Here is a 17,029-nt window from a genome sequence, read left to right as displayed (position 1 = left end):
TCGATTGCTCCGCCTGATTCCCCATTTCTCCGCCTAATTTCCATCTTCTTGCTTTATATAATTTTCCAAAACCTAATCACGAGTCCAGTCAATTTCCTCAAGCATAGCGACAAAATCTTCTTCGATGAAGAAATCTGGGCTTCCAATTCAAAGTTCTTGTTTTTTTTTTCCTGCAATTGCACTGTTATTCTAATTCCTTCTACATATCTCTCTCATGTTTACTTTTCCTTCACGCTCTCTCGATTTCTCTTTCATCACCTTTGCAATGTAATGAAACGAAATATTTTAACAGAACTGTCGCGGAGGTCACTTAGCCCGGCGCCTAGCCCACGTAGTCGGCCACCTAGGCACCATCTAATACCCTTGCCAATTTACTGAACGTTTTTGAAATAATTGCGGCGGCGGCCCGAGACCTAGCACCTAGGTGGCCACCCAAAACACATTTTAGAACACTGACTGTTCCAAAATAGAGCCAAGTTGTGGTCAGTGTTGGCCAAAAAAATGGTCTGAAAGTGGCATGACAACCACGGTTCCTTCCTTCCAAAAAAATTTGGGGAAATCTTCCCCGACTTGTTTTATGCACTAAATCACCCTCAATCACAATTTGAAAGTAGCGCTGGTGATGGTTCCTGACTTGGGGAATGAAGTGTGGGATGAGGGAGGAAGGAGAAAGCCCATAGATGGGGGCGAATCATTTTCCAGTTTGTTGCTGTTCAGTGAGGGATGAGAGGGTGTGAGGCGAGAGAGCTTGAGGTTGGTGGACTCCCTACAAGATGTGCATCAATGGTTCGTGTGGTGGTTCTGGTAAGGCTCGCCGGAAAGGTGGTGAATGTGTTGTGTGTGGAGCTCAGCCTCTCTGTGTTAAACAGAGAGCGCATAGAGAGTTTAAAATGAGAGTGAAAGAGAGGGATGAGGAAATTCGAGATAGTGGGAATAAATGTGACACGGGGACAAAAAGAAGAGGAGACCCACGTGTGTAGGTCCCACCAGACAGAAAAAACCCCACAAGAAATATTAAAATAATTAAGGAGCAATTAATCTAGAATAATGAAGTTACCAAAATGCCCTTATGCTTCGTAGTTCCGTAAAATCTTCATCGTAATTCCAAATTCGATTCTGCTTGTGCCCACGCATTCGTATCGTCGAGTACTTCAGGAATATGTTTGTGCGTACCTTTGGGTCATGCCCAAATAATAATTAATTAGGTACGAGACCTAATTAATAAAATATTAATGTCAATGGGCTTGATTGCCCACTTGCTTAATGAACCCAACGAACAAGCCATCGATATACGGTCTACAGCCTACAATACCGACAACTCCCTGTTGTTTTGATAGACAAGTAAAAAATTTCTAAGAGTGCAAAATTACTATTTTGCCCCTCATTGGGAAACGTGCATAAATCGTCTGATTTACGCCCATTTATGCTCACGTGTTTGTAAGGACACATACGACGTAGAAATATGTGCAAGGTGATAAAAAAAAAAGTGTTAAGGATTCAAACATCCATGAATATGGTCCAACAGGGGCATTTTCGTAATTTTCTAAGGTTAGAGAATAAAATTATATTAAATTTGGGACGGGGTGTCACACCCATTTTTACCTCCCTCATACCCTTGTTAATTTTTTACCATTGATTTTCTTAGAAATTTGAGAGAGGTTATGAGAAATAAAAATGTGTGTGGATAGGACTACCCTATTTAATTTGCAATTTTTCAAAACTTTGCATGGTTTTTGTAGCTACAAAACCACCAACTTCCTTTTGATTCGGTGCCTGTTGAGTGTTTTTGCAGCTAATGTCATTGATGTTACATGTTTAAGTAGAGGTTGACATGTGTCTAAACATTAGAGGTGGGTATATTTTTGATACAAAATATGCGTACAAAAGATATGAAGGCCAACCATTGCTAATGCTAGCAAAAATAGTAGTCATTAACACCTCGTTTGATCAATAAATAGGTTGCTAAATGCATCTAGAAGTTGATTAAGATCATAATTAACCTCTCCAAGTTTCTTTGATTAAACTAACCAACCAACCTAACATACTTAAGGCCCAGGCCCAAAACATTTAGGCAAAATCTAAATGAAAGGTCCAGCCACCACCTTGACCTGCTCTACTGAGCTGAGCTCACAGACGACTTTCTCCAGTCGCCATTTTTTGAGAGAGAGAGCTTTAGGGAGAGGAAAAATGGGTTGTGGGAATTTCTTCTTCACCGTACTCGTGACCTTCTCCGTGGCTCTGATCACATACAACATCATCATCTCAGCCAATTCACCACTCCAGCAGGACCTTCCCGGTCCGTCGAGATCATCATCGTCGATTGCAGTGGACCCCATCATCCAGATGCCAATGCACAGATCGCGAGGCAAATCGGGGAGCTCCAAGCGACTGTTCCACACGGCGGTGACAGCCTCCGACTCCGTCTACAACACGTGGCAGTGCAGGATCATGTACTACTGGTTCAAGAAGTTTCAGAACGAACCCGGCTCGGAGATGGGCGGGTTCACTAGGATCTTGCACAATGGGAAGCCGGACAAGTACATGGATGAAATCCCTACTTTTATTGCTCAGCCTTTGCCTTCTGGAATGGATCGGGTTGGTGGGCTTTTCTCTTAAAATTTTGATTAATCTGTATATGTTTATCTGCTTTTTTTCGAAGCTGGTAATTGGATTTAGCTTAATTTTGAACTTTTCCTGTGTGTTTGGGAGATGGGTTTTTGTTATTTTTGTGTGTAGAATTTTGGGTTGCTCATAAAAAATGCAAATGGAGAAATTAGATTTTGATTGCTTTTAGGGGCATTGCTAATATAGTGATGCAGAATTTACTTTCATGATTAAATTATGCAATCTAGAAGTTGTAAATTACGGAACCCGAAAGAAGTTAAGTTGATGAGATCTAATGCTGACACAGTATAAACCCTCTGTGATTGTCATTTTGCAAGAAATTACGTTGTAATAGTTTCTCACCGCGCATATTGCAATCACAGGGTTATATTGTTCTCAACCGACCATGGGCATTTGTGCAATGGCTTCAGCAAGCAGACATCAAAGAAGAGTACGCACTATGCTTTACTTCATAGTTTCAGTACTTATTAAGTCGGTCATATTTGGTGTTTCTGTTGGGTTGACTTACTGTGTATGCAGTTACATACTGATGTCAGAGCCCGATCATGTAATTGTCAAGCCAATACCGAACTTGTCTACTGATGGGCTTGGAGCTGCATTTCCTTTCTTCTACATTGAACCGAAAAAGTACGAGTCAGTCCTCCGGAAATACTTCCCTGAGGACAAGGGACCAATAACTAAAATTGATCCAATTGGAAATTCTCCTGTCATTGTTGGGAAGGTATTAAACTTGCCATCTCTCCCAGTTATAACAACAGTTATCTTTAGGTTTATGGTGTTTTGACTTTTCTTTTTAAAATAAATCATATTAGGAATCTCTCAAGAAAATTGCTCCCACGTGGATGAATGTTTCTTTGGCAATGAAGAAGGATCCTGAGACAGATAAAGCTTTTGGTTGGGTTCTTGAAATGTGAGCTCTCACTAGTTAATTTAGTTCTTTGATGACGTTACAGCCGGTTAACTAAATTAGTTATCAGAACACTCCTTGACCTTATAAGTTAGTTTTGCATCATGATATAGGTATGCTTATGCTGTTGCATCTGCTCACCATGGGGTTGGTAATATCTTATACAAGGACTTCATGCTTCAGGTTTAGAACCCCTTTTCTTTCTTTGAATGTATAACTTTTCTCGATTGCAAGTTATTACGTAATTTTGAATTTAGCCATTTGTTACCTCTTACAAGATTAATTGATTTGTTTACATATTTCATTATTTACTACTACCGTTTAACTTACCAGCATTACTATTTTTCTGATGTATATCAGCCTCCGTGGGATAAAAAAATTGGCAAGAAGTTCATAATTCATTACACTTATGGATGTGACTATAATATGAAGGTAGTATGTTCGATAAGCTCTTGTATACGTTTATTTTATTTCTGACAGTTCGATTTACTGCCCAATACGTGTCTTCAGTTTTCAAATGAATACTTTCAGCTCTTTAATGTCTGGTTTTGATATTCTGATATCAGGGTGAACTAACATATGGGAAAATCGGAGAATGGAGATTTGATAAAAGGTCTTATGATACTGTCGCACCGCCTAGAAACCTTACTATGCCTCCACATGGTGTTCCAGAAAGCGTGGTATGTATCATCACCTAGTAGTAGTAGTGTTTCCGCATAATTGGTTACGCTAGCGAATAACATAATTGATATTGCTTTGCCCCTGCTTATTCCATCTTGTCTCGAAATTTAAACGTGTAGGTGACCCTGGTGAAAATGGTGAATGAAGCCACAGCAAACATTCCAAAGTGGGGGGAATAGGTAAAAGAGCTGGTTGGAGCTGATGTAGACACTGAGTCTGTATATAACAAAGCTGCGCCGCCTTTTGGTACAGATGCCACTTACAGAAAAGTTGGTGAAAATTGCCATGTCTCGCTAATCAACTTGGGTTGCACACGTCGTGTCATACACTTGAATTCAGTTGCTCGTATGACCAAATTATACAAACATGAACACGAATTCATTTTGTGAATGATTAAGTTACATGTATAGGTAATGCATGAGCTTGGACAGAGCTGTTGAGTCATTTGATGATCGAATACGAAAATGACTACATTTGCTTTCTCCTACCTATGAATTTATCTTTTGCGAACAAATGTTGGGATTTTCCCCTTGATTAGAATTGTGAGTTTCCCTTTGATTTTAAATCGTGTGGTGTGGATGTGGCTACATAAACTTGATAACTCCTATGTTTTGGTTCAACTGTAGTCCTCTTAACTTTTGATGTTGGTGAAAAACACAAAAGACAAATAAAAATAGCGATTCGTCCGCTTTGGAAAGATGAAAACGCCCTTAAGGAATCACGTTCGAATCCATCGTCCTTGTCATTTCGTTTTGTAAAACGTTATTGGACGGACCCTAAGAGATTAGTGTTTCTAGAATTTAGGGATTGTTTTCTTTTAAACAAAAGTAACATGTGTCAAGGTATGAGTTCATCCCGCAAGAAAGGGATGCAAGTATTATCTAGAGAAATATTCTTCCAACCAAGGATTAGGGAGGTGCATTGTACAAGAATTAAACTTATCAAGTCAATTTATTACTTGGTATCCTGAATATGTCATTTGATATCAACAACTCGATTTTTTTTATATACATACATATGACTAGACAATTATCATTTGATTAACTTTTGTGTTAAGGTATGAGTTCATCCCACAAGAAAGGGATGCAAGTATTATCTAGAGAAATATTCTTCCAATCAAGGATTAGGGAGGTGCATTGTACAAGAATTAAACTTCTCAAGTCAATTTATTACTTGGTATCCTGAATATGTCATTTGATATTAACAACTCGATTTTTTTTATATACATACATATGACTAGACAATTATCATTTGATTAACACTTTAGATAGACGATTTTCCATGAAGACTAAAAAAAAATTCGATAATTAAATTTATATGGTAAAAATACGTTGGTAGCAAAGTATTGACAAGGTGGTGCATCCTAGTGTGGTGTGTGGATGTAAGTAGCGTCCATATACCCGTAACAAAAAACTACATAAAATTTCAAATATATTTCTCACATTTATTCCACTGCACATATATCCTCAATTTTACAACACACGTATATTTATCACATTTATTAATCATGATACGCTCTGATAATTCTCATTCACAACACATGTAAAAGTACCCTCGGACACAATTGAGAGTTTAGTTGCTAGAGTGGGAATTTTCCAAAGTGCCCATCCAAGCCGGAGGCGACATGCCGGTTTGTTCATGAACCGTCTTGAACAATGGTGGCAACATCTTGTAAACTCCGGCAACCTCCTTCATTGCCCCATTTGCACCACCATCACCACCCTCTCCCCCGCCATTTGTCCAAATGCTGATTTTCGGCTGAAGTCCGCGCATGGCCTCGGCATTGATCTTAGCAATTTCTTGAAACATGCCACTGTTGATCATCATAAAGTCTCTCATGGCTGCATAGTTTCCTCCAACTGCATCCAAAAGGTGGCGCAGATATGCACCTTGAGCTTGTCCAAGGGCCATGAGTCCCTCAGCCTCTTTTTTCTTTGCATAAAAGTCTCCGTCGGCAACTTGTTGACGTGCATAGAATTCTGCCTCCGCCAATGCCTTTTTGGCCTCTGCCTCTTTCTCCCTTTGGAAAAGAATTGCCTCTGAGGCTTTTTGTTTGTTGTATAACTCCCAATTTGCCTCTTGTACCTTTAATTTGTTTATGAACACTGTTGTTAGATAAAGCTTTGACACAATAACTTTACTAATCAACCAACCGTCGTCAATTAATTCCAAATCTATTTATATATGTGTGCGTGCGTGCGTGTGGATTTGGAACTAATGGATATAAGCAAAGGGAAGGATTATGTCCATCAACAAAAAATAGCTTTTGAAACTCCAATATGCATGGATTTGTTAGATGATGTGGGTTGAGACAGTGACAGAGTTAGAATTTCATGTTAGTAAACCTCTAACAAACTCTAAACCAAAACATCTAATAGATGAGTTACATATTCCAAAATCAAGTATCACCAACTCATATGTTGAGAAACTTCAAGACACATACTAAAGACAATTATATTGAGACTAATAAGAGAAACCAGACATCAATATTAATCATAGTCTAAGATATAGAGAATTAAGAGTAATGCTAGGGAGACTCAATTTAGAAACTAAAGGACATGGAAGTTGATGATTGGTTTATCAGTTAAGCATTGATGGACGTGCTCATTTCTATTGGTTTCACATCATTTAGTTTGCAATTTTAGTCTCCTTGGCATTACTCGAGAATTAAATAGAGATCTTATAAAGATTAATTACTACTCAGTTAACTTAATCGAGATTTGAGATAATTACTACTCAATTAACTTAATCAAGATTTGAGATTAATTACTGCTCAGTTTATTTTTTTGTCAAACGATAGATTTTGTTAAATTAGCCACTAGCGAGGTTCAAACTCATCCTGTCATGCAATGGCTCAACTCTTTTCCACCACTGTGGTAAAGAGCCACTACTCAGTTAACTTAATCGAGATTTTAGAGTAGAAAGAAAAAGGCTAAGAAATTGTGAACTAACTAGAATAAAAAAAAAATCACTAAATAAATTTTAGAATAAAAAAACGAGTAGCATATTTTATTTTTAAACGCAAAAAAAAAAAAAAAAAAAAAAAAAAATATATATATATATATATATATATATTAGATACCTTTGTTTCATACTCAACGCTAGCCTTGCTCAAGAACTCAGCCTTTAGCTTCTCCGTCCTAGTCAAGGCATTCATCCTCTCAACCTCCGTTTGCAACTCGGCATCCCTCAATGCCACAGCCTTTGCGGCCTCCACCTCCGCCACCTGCGCCTCTTTCGCCCACCCGGCCTTCTTCTTGGCCAGCTCAGCATTTGCCTCAGCCACCTCAGCCTCCCTCACATTCTCATACACCTTCACCTCCGCCTTCACCTTAATCTCCGCCATCCTCCCCTCCCCCTCCCTCTTCGTCCCATATATATTCGTCTCTGCGTCAATCTTGGCCGCATACTGCAGCGTCTCGCCCTCCCTCATCTTCGATCCTATCTCCCCCTTCTTCCTTGCCTCCGCCACGTCAACCCTTGCCTGATTTGCCGCCTCCATCTGTGTTTTCTGCCCCAAGTAACTAAAATACTCATGCCCCGGCACATCTACCAACTGCTTCACATTTGCATTATAAATCAAAAGCCCAAACTGATTGAGTTCCAACTGAACCTTCTCAAACACCTCTTGCTTAAACTCTTTTGTCCCCCTAAACACCTCCTCCATGGTCATCGAGGCTGCGAGAACACGAGTCTCGCCCTCAATGATCCCCTGAACAAGCTCTTTCACGTGGCTAGAGAGCTTGTCATGGCGGGAAATGAGCTTGGCGTACTTGTGGAGACTATGGATGTCATCGATGCGTGGGCCGATGGTGAAGACGGCGGGCAGCATGAAGGGGAGCTTTTCGGAGCTCATGGCTTGGACTTCGAAGGTATAGTTGACGGGGGACATGTCGAAGATTATGAAGGACTGGCCGGGGAGAATCCATGCCTTCTTTGCAAGCTTTATGTCGTCGATTCCGATCCCGGTGATCACCAGATACTCTGAAGGGTTTGCTACTTTATACATTTTTGTCCTTCTTTACTTGAGCAATGCAAGAGCTATGTTATATGAGGGAAAGCAACAAGGAGCATAGGTATATAGTAAACGATATGCAGAACTCATCTATCAAAAAATTGGGTTTAGGATAATTTATGTGTGTATAGTAAATGAACTCATTTATTAAAGATTGGGTTTATTGACCAAAAAAATTAAAAAACTAAAAAAGATTGGGTTTAGGATAATTTATGTAATAACTAGAGCTTAATCAGCAGCCCGCGCATTATCTGAAAAAGTTAACATGTATCATAAAATTAATTAACAATAAGAGGAATAGCTCCATTTCTTGTAAGCCAATGCAAGATCCCTCCTCCCATCAACGTGTGATTCATTCTCAAGACACTCCCCTCATGTGTAGCAAATGTTGAAGTCTAACATGTGAAAAACACAAGCGAGGTGATGTGGATCATGTGGGGCTGTTGGGCTTAACAGATAGGACAACATGTTCCAATAATATGAAAAAATTGAAATTTTACCATAAAATAAATTAACAATACAAAAAATATTCCGATTTTTTATAAACTCATACAAGGTTCTTCTTTCCATTTTCTCAACAGTTTACTTTGAATTCTTTGTAATTTTTCGTTTAAATATATAGATGTTTGGGGGATTGTGGGCGTCTCTGCTTGATAATGTCAATGGCAAAAAGTCAAAATTTTGGGCTGTCAATTTCAATGGGCTGTCAAAAATTTGCTCTTCCTTCCGTTCTTATCTTTTAAATTAATTTTCTTTAATTTTTAGTTTTTCCCTTGTCTTATCTATTTGAATTTGTCAACAAACTCTTGACTCATACATTCCTTTCATAAGAGCTTTATTACGCGACATTGTACACGACGGTAAAATTCCATCACCAAATTTGGCATCCTTAATTTAATTTATATATTTACACAGGAATTGGAATTTAGCTTTTTTGGTTTTGTTAATGGTGCTTGTTAATTATTCGAGCTGACTTTTGTCCGCGACGATTTTATAATTTTTGAGTTTGTTTTCGTTAGTGTATTTGCAAATGCAGCTGGCAACCATTAGAAGAGGCACCGTACGGCTAAAACTGTGGTCCATCAAATTATTGAAGCGAAATATGTAGTTGTTTAAGTGACTTTTGTCCGTTATAATTGTCATTTTTGAACTCGTTATGGTTGTCATTTGGACATTGATGATTTTGTCCGCCTAAATGCATGCCTCTATCCACTGCCTGATTAATGCCTAGCGCCTTTTAGAATCTTAACGTTACAAATCCCATCTAATGCATGCAAAACAGAATGGAAGTCAGTACTTTGGATGGGATAGGCTAGGATTATATGGATAGGATGGGGGTCGTGTCATTTGTTTGTTGTGGACAACCCATCCAGGACTTGTGACCCTGCAACTAGCTAATTCTAGGGGTGAAAAAAATACTGAAAATCTCTCACCGAACTAAAAATGTCACGAAACCGAACCGAAAATGTCTCAAATCGAAAATCTTTATTGTTCAGTACCCGAAACTGAATCAGTCCCAAAAAGAATCTCATATGTCTTTGTTCAGTAATCCTGAACCGAATAGAAACATATTTTATAATATATATTTATATATATAATAGATATATATATATATATATATATATATATCAAGGTTCTAAAAAACATTAGGCGCTAATTAGGCGGTGGGCTAGCGCCTAGGCGGCTAGGCGGGATCTAGGTAAATTTCTTATATATTATATGAATTAATTAAATTTACTATATCAAATGTAAATAATTATTGAATAATATGTTATTTCTTATAGAAGAACATACGTATATGAATGTTTTATGTACATATCTAATATGCTTGCCTAGGAAAAAAAAACAAATATTATCTAAATAATTTATAATTTATATAGCATTTATATACATATAATATACGTCTCAAACTTTTAAAAATATAAAAAGCCCACGCAAGTGGGTGGTTTTCATAATTAAAACCATCTGACCCTTAGCTATCCACCTTACCTATTTCACATCACCCAAGATGGACCCATCACCTGCTTTTGACCTTAGAAAATATCGTTTCTTCTTATTTGCCCTTTCAGAACCTCAAAATGAATTTTTTAGTCTCTCACTCTCTCTTGGCACGGTCTCTTTCCTCATCTTCGTGCTTCTTCTTCTTCGCCCTTTCACTTTCAGAACATCAAAATTGGATCTCAAATCCAACTTGCGCCACCACAGATTGAAACGTTTAATACTCTCTCTCTCTCTCTCTCTCTCTCTCTCTCTCTCTTCACACTCTTTCTTCCCTCATCTTTACAAAGACAAGCTACAGAAATTTGCCGAAGCTCTGCTGCTATCGGAAGTTGTAGATCCGATTGCAAAAATTGTAGTGAGATTCAAACCGCCTAGCGTCGCCTAGCCCGCCTAATTGAGCGTTTTGGTCTAAATCGGATAGGAGCTCCGCCGCCCAGCGCCTAGGCGCTGCCTAGGCCGATTTTTAGAACACTAATATATATATAATTTTAAATTAGGTTTAGGAATTATGTGGATTGTCAGATTGGTTGAGATTTAATTTCAAACGTCCATCTAACTTAAGGTTTTAGTTTCTATCTCAGTCTCTCACATTCTACCATTCAGCATTTTGAACCCTCTCTCATCTCTCTCGAGTTGTCTCTTTGTTCTCTCCGCCTCTACCTCTCCTCCACCTCTACCTCTTCTCCCCCAACCTTCTCCAAGTCTCGACTCTGGCCACCACATCATACCCTCTCCTCTCATCTTACTCCAGCCACCACGACTCACACCATACTATCTCGAGTTCTCGACTCTCTTATTCTCTCCTTCTCGATTGAGCCCCAAAATCGAGGTATTTGTTTCAAAATCTATGGTTTGTTTCGATTTACTTTCGAATTAAGATTGTGGTCCATCAAATTATTGAAGCAAAATATGTAGTTATTTAGTCGACCTTTTGTCCGTTATAATTATCATTTTAGAACTCGTTATGGTTTGGCCATATGTACATTGATGCTTTTAATGTCTTAGTTTGTTGTGTTTTGTTTTATTTTTTTGTTAAGTTGTGTTTTGTTTTATTTTTTTTGTTAGTTTGATTTGATTGAAAGAATAAACAATTGGATTTTGCCCTATGAATGTATGTACGGCTTTCGAAAGCTGGCATATATGCTAAATCATGCGAAGGGGTTCCATATGCCCAAAATTTTGGCCCTCATCTCATTCAGTTAGGACATGCAATTTTGCTTTGTTATGTTCTCTTCAAATGAGTAGATATATAAAAGTGTAAAACTATATGAGAGTTTTATGGTTTGAATTGTTATGTTGTATTTTTCTTTAAGGATATACAAGTGCAAGGAAGTCTAGGTACATGGAATTCCTATTTAAGGAGGAAATTCTATCAATTACAAATTTACAATAAATAGGAAAGTTGACTCACTCCAACACTCTCCCTCTAAATGGTGGATAGATATGAGTATTTATCAAATATAGCCAAACATTGGCCTTAATTTCAAAAATAGTCGTTTTTATAAAAACTTTCAAATATATCCAAAATATCACTTAAATAGACACAAATGCCCTCAAACTTTAAAACCAAATAAATTAAAAAACCAAAACCCTATTAGATAAAGATTTTTGACGTCAAAACCTAAGAAATTGTGGAGACATACCGAAGGCATCGACTACTGCAGCTGGCATAGATGGTTAATTTTTTTTCATTTTTCCTCGTCTACATTTTTTCTTTGCTTTCGTAGTTTCTTGCTTCAGTTGAATATTTATTGAAGAATGAACCGTCAATCTTTGTAACGTAATTTATCTCAATTTTTCTTTGAATTATATGTGCTTCATATTTAGTTTTCCATACCTTTGCATTATTAAGGGTGTTTTATGAGTTCAGATTCTGTTTGGTAGGTTACTATTGACTATGATAGTGAATCGAGGGATTTTCTATTCTTAGAAAGTGCAAAAGAATTTTTTAAAGTTTACGGAATATAAAGTCTTTAGCGCATATAAGAAAAATTAGGTTTCTTGTGTCAGTGGAAGATTGACAAATCTAATAGCATTTGCCAATCAGTTAGAGGCAAAGCTAATAGTTCTTTTAGTGCATATTAGAAAAATTAGGGTTTATGGAATAGAAATTTTTCTTTCTTTGTGCTTTTATTCTTCTTATCTTGGTTTGGAAATTGTTAATTATTGTACTAATAATCTGGGAAATATCAAATTAATATTTTTCAATGCGTAAAATAGTCATAAGTAAACTTCCAGAACAGCAACTTGATCAACAAGGTCCTTCTTCCATTGCTCAAATGCATGATGTCTTGTATATATATTAACGCCCAGCATTGTTCTCAACCGTGTCTGTATGTCACTTTTTTTTTTACTTATTGTTTTGCTTATATTTCAAGAAAATGTCTAGTTTGACAATTTTAGTGAACAATGGTGGGAGGTGCTGACTCAAGTACAAAAATTGCAAAACAAAAATACATTTGCGGCTTCAGAAGAAAGTATATGGTATTTTGGCACACTTTCGTTTGTTCTCAAGTTTTTTAACTATTTTGCCGATTCTTATATCCCATAATCTGTAAATAAATGTATGTTTGCAATGTAAGAGACTAAAGTTAAATGCATGCTTAGTAAATAAATTTATGTTTTATATAAATTGCCTTTGTAGCTTTTATGCAGCAGTTAGGGTATTCATCCGCTTCTCTTACATATAATTACTTGCAAATTGCTTTTGTAGTCCTGTTTGGGCCCAAAATGATATTTTCGGCAAAGCTCAGGGTTCTCGGTCTAATAAGGAGTATCAAGAATATTCTGCCATGGGTCGAGCCTAGTAGAATTTGGCCGTATCCTATCAGAATGTGATTTCTGCCTGGATAAAGATGAAATGGTCGAATCTTAATACAAGAGGGACTCTCTAGAATTAAAAAAAAAAACTTCTGAGTCAGATAAGGTGCCAAACTTCAAGGGATGAATCTGAATGATTAAATAGCTTGGTTCAGAGTCCTATAGAGGTTAGGATTGGTCAAGACCAAATTAGATTGGGTTGAGGAATTTCAGTCCGAGTGAAATTCTAGTTTGATTATTTGGGAAATCACTACTATAAATAGAGAGGGAGATGCATCATTCAAGCCACTCTAATTCAACACATAACTGCCTTGCGCAAACCTTTCAAACACCTTCAGATTTTTATTTTCTTTTTTCCCGCCAACACATCTTCAATTTGGATAAATAGTACTATGAAGGCAACCAACAACATCTTCAGTTTGGATAAACAACACTGGAGCCGTAGAATTAGCTGACCAAGGAGCACCTTCAATTTAGATGAACAGCTTCAAGATCGACTGGTTATTTATCCAAGTCTCTGTCAACAAGGATTTCCGAGTCCTTGTTGGAAGAGGTCATCTTATCAGCTTTCTCGACGAAGTGAGGTGTTACCAGGCTCAGCACATTGAAAACCGAGTTTATTTTATGATTGGATATGCGCAATTACATTTTAGAGTTCGGCATTCCGACGGCTGAACCGCATTTATAATCAAGACACTTATCTCATTTGAGTATTTGTGTCCGTACAGTCTTGTACCAGTTCAGCGTACTTATATTCTCACAAATATAATTACAAAGGCCGAACTCAGCGCCGACGATTCGTGAACTTCGAAGAAACTAGTAGCCTTGTCTTCCGACTCTAGAACCCAAAGGCTGAGATGATTTCCTTCCTCAATCCCAATCACAAGATGCAGAAGTCAGCAGCACGCTCAACGCCACATCAGCATTCATTTTACTCCCCGGTCGAGTTTAGCCGATGAGTTGGCATGCCTCACATTCGACTGAATAACGTAGTTAGCTTATTAATTACTCAACACGCGCGCCATGTAGACTAAGTAGTTTTTAAGGTCAACATTTTGGCACGTCCGGTGGGACCCAATGCTAAAGCTATGAAGTTCATAACCATTGAAACATGGTCAGTCAAAAAGAAAACAACTATGGGCAATTCGACTACTAGTTTAGCACTTATAGTTCAGAGTCCAGTACAAAGTAATGTGTCGCATGCGCAGGATCCTCTTGTTGCTGTAACACCTGAAGCCACAGGTACGACGCTCTACGAAAAGGAAATTAATCTCAGCGGTTAGAGTTATGATGCTGTAGTTTTCACCCAGACTACCAAGATGGCAAAAGATTGTTTCATTGAAGGTCTGGTAGAGGATTGTGATGACGACGATGAGATCTCTAGTCCACGATCTAAATCTTTCCTCCGACGACGATTGGAAAAACAATCTCGGCAGTTTGAGCAACTGTTTGGTCAAGAGATGAAAAACGTACTTAAAGAAGTACATGATAATAGTGCTTCGAATAATAAGTTGCTCGAAATTCTAGTTAACAAAGCTCATGAAAATGATCCAGTCAATCAACCTAGGCAGTGTTTTATCAAGAATATCCTTTTAGGTAAAGAAAGGTTGGCGTAGATACCGGCCAAGATAAAACTTACTTGGCCTAGGATAATGAATCTCGAGAAAACATATGGTGAACCAAGCACCAGTTCGGTCGAATTCGGCCGAATAACAAAAGCAACACCAACCGAGTCCAGAAGATGATTGATTTGGCCTTGAAAAAAGGGTCAAAATTCCCAAAATTTATTTATGCATATCCAGCCTTTGTAGAAAGGTTTGAATATCCTCAAGGATTCAAGATTCCAGTTCTAGTCTCTTCGCTAGGGAATCGTCGTTGTTCTCATTAGAACATGTGGCCAAATTCACTACCTAATGAGAAAATGTCAACAATGATTTTCATAAACTATGGCTGTTTAATTTCTTGTTGACGGGCACAGTGTTTGCATGGTACATTAACCTTCCACCAAACTCTATACAAAACTGGGATGAGCTAGTTGAAAATTCCACGAACAATTTTATTGACCAAGGATGGAAATGTTAATCTCTTCTTTAGCTAGGATGGCCCAGTCATCTAATGAGTCATCGATAGAATTCCTTACCAGGTTCAAATCAACCAAGAATTGGTGTCGAGTACCCCTTCCCGAGGTGGAATTTGTTAGGCTTGCCCAGAATGTCCTAGATATAGAGTACTAGAAGAAATTCTTGGGGGCAAACTTTCGAGATATTATGAGTTGACTCAACATGTTGAGCAATATGATTATCTGCTTTATGAAGAAAAGATCTCGAAAACTCCAACCCATGGGACAATAAATAAGAACCCAATGGTATGATATGCATCAGCCGGGGGTGACGAGTCCCAATATGTCAGCATAGACGCAGCCGAGATAGTCATTGACAGACCTTATGTATGCAAGGAATTGGCTCATGCTAGTTCCAAAGATGTCAAAATGCATTCGGCCTCTGTTGAAACAGTCATCAGAACATCAAAGGTATATACCTTTGACATCACTAAGGCTGATGCTATCTTTAACCAGCTACAACTTGCAAAGATCATCAAGCTTCGGCTAGGGAATGGCATTCTTAAGGCCGAATATTTAAAAGGGAAAACATATTGCAAATATCATAACTCAAACAAACACACGACGAACAACTGTGTTGTGTTCCGCGATGCTATTCAAAGCTAGATCGATAATGGCAAACTAAATTTCCTAGAAAAGACACATATGTTGGTCAATGTTAATCATTTCCCTTCAGCAACAATAGGCATGGTAGACGCCCATTTGCCGAAGGATAAGAAAAGAAAAAAAAAGGAAAAGTTAAGTACATCCCAGCCTATCACGTCCTAAAACCAAATCCTCGGCCGCACCTGAAAATCGATTTTTCAACCGAGAACGACCTCTTAGTTTCTTCTTGAATCCAATATATGCCAAGCCGGTGTCTGACTCCGTTTTCAATGAGTCTGAGAGCCCAATAGTCTTGTGTAGTAGGTGTAGTCAGAAGTTGTCATAGCTGAGTCAAAACCACAGAAACCTTCGGCTGAACCTGCATCTAAGATTCTAGTGAAATATTAACCAGCGCTCGGCTCGAGACAACACCAGCTAAGGGTTTTTTTATAGACTCAACCCTCAACAGCTGAATTACCAATCACCTTCAGTTAGACAGCGCCTTAATTTTGACGGGCCATTTTATGATGAGGATTATTATGTCCACAACTCTAGAAGTTCAAGTTCATCCACAACCCAATGAACTTTCAAACCACATGACCCACGCGACCACCGGTGGCGTAGTTATAATCTTCCTGCAAGCTCATATACCGTTCTGTCTAAATCTCATAAACATTGCTGATAGAGGATGGACTGCATGGCATGCCGGCAAGCAGCTCAGGAAGTTTTAGTCACAAAATGGCAGAGATAGCAAGAAAGGAATCGACAACCTCCGAAAATCATGACCAGGTTGCTTCAAGGGAAAAAGGTCATTGATCGTGATTTTGAAACCAAGTTAGAAGAATTTGAGAAACACATCAAACTTCTTCTTCAGCCTGGAGAAATGAAAGCTCACATCGAGCATTTCAGGAAGGAGGCTGAGAGAAACTCCCTTCACTACCACCACAGGAACCATTGATTAAAGTCAAATGGAATTTCATAAGAATAATACATGCAGGAATTTCATAAGAAGGAAAATGACATGTATGGCCTCCCAAAGGCTTGTCAGGAGTCTCTCGACTTAGCTTTGACCAGCCGGATGTCAAACTAATTATCCATAAATGGTCGAATATTTGGGAATGAAAGCCCAGATTCCAACACATTCATGAAGCTAGTGTTCTTGGCTTCGACATCGACCCATATGCCAATCTAGATCTTGCAGACCTCTCATTCTCTTTAGATGATCAGCAACATTCGCAACATCATTTTAAGGTTATTTCGATCGTATCCTTTTTCG

The 17,029-nt window shown here is 38.2% G+C and overlaps 2 protein-coding genes across 2 annotated transcripts; one reads left to right on the top strand and one right to left on the bottom strand.

Moving 5' to 3' along the window:
• The first annotated feature begins 2,100 nt into the window (after positions 1–2,100).
• LOC137717669 (hydroxyproline O-arabinosyltransferase 1-like) lies at positions 2,101–4,771 on the top strand. Its single transcript, XM_068457106.1, has 8 exons — positions 2,101–2,595; positions 2,988–3,055; positions 3,145–3,346; positions 3,438–3,535; positions 3,646–3,715; positions 3,893–3,964; positions 4,099–4,212; positions 4,333–4,771. Exons 1-8 carry the CDS (start codon positions 2,188–2,190, stop codon positions 4,390–4,392), a joined length of 1,092 nt encoding a protein of 363 aa, XP_068313207.1. The 5' UTR covers positions 2,101–2,187; the 3' UTR covers positions 4,393–4,771.
• Positions 4,772–5,476: 705 nt separating this feature from the next.
• LOC137718642 (flotillin-like protein 4) lies at positions 5,477–8,446 on the bottom strand. The gene is made up of 2 exons (XM_068458191.1): positions 7,296–8,446; positions 5,477–6,298 (listed from the first exon to the last, which is right to left on the bottom strand). Exons 1-2 carry the CDS (start codon positions 8,220–8,222, stop codon positions 5,786–5,788), a joined length of 1,440 nt encoding a protein of 479 aa, XP_068314292.1. The 5' UTR covers positions 8,223–8,446; the 3' UTR covers positions 5,477–5,785.
• Positions 8,447–17,029: the final 8,583 nt, after the last annotated feature.

This window comes from Pyrus communis, chromosome 15, assembly GCF_963583255.1.
Source record: "Pyrus communis chromosome 15, drPyrComm1.1, whole genome shotgun sequence".
Taxonomy (NCBI): domain Eukaryota; kingdom Viridiplantae; phylum Streptophyta; class Magnoliopsida; order Rosales; family Rosaceae; genus Pyrus; species Pyrus communis.
The sequence above is the reverse complement of the archived record's forward strand: the minus strand, read 5'-3'. Positions and strand labels throughout refer to the sequence as shown.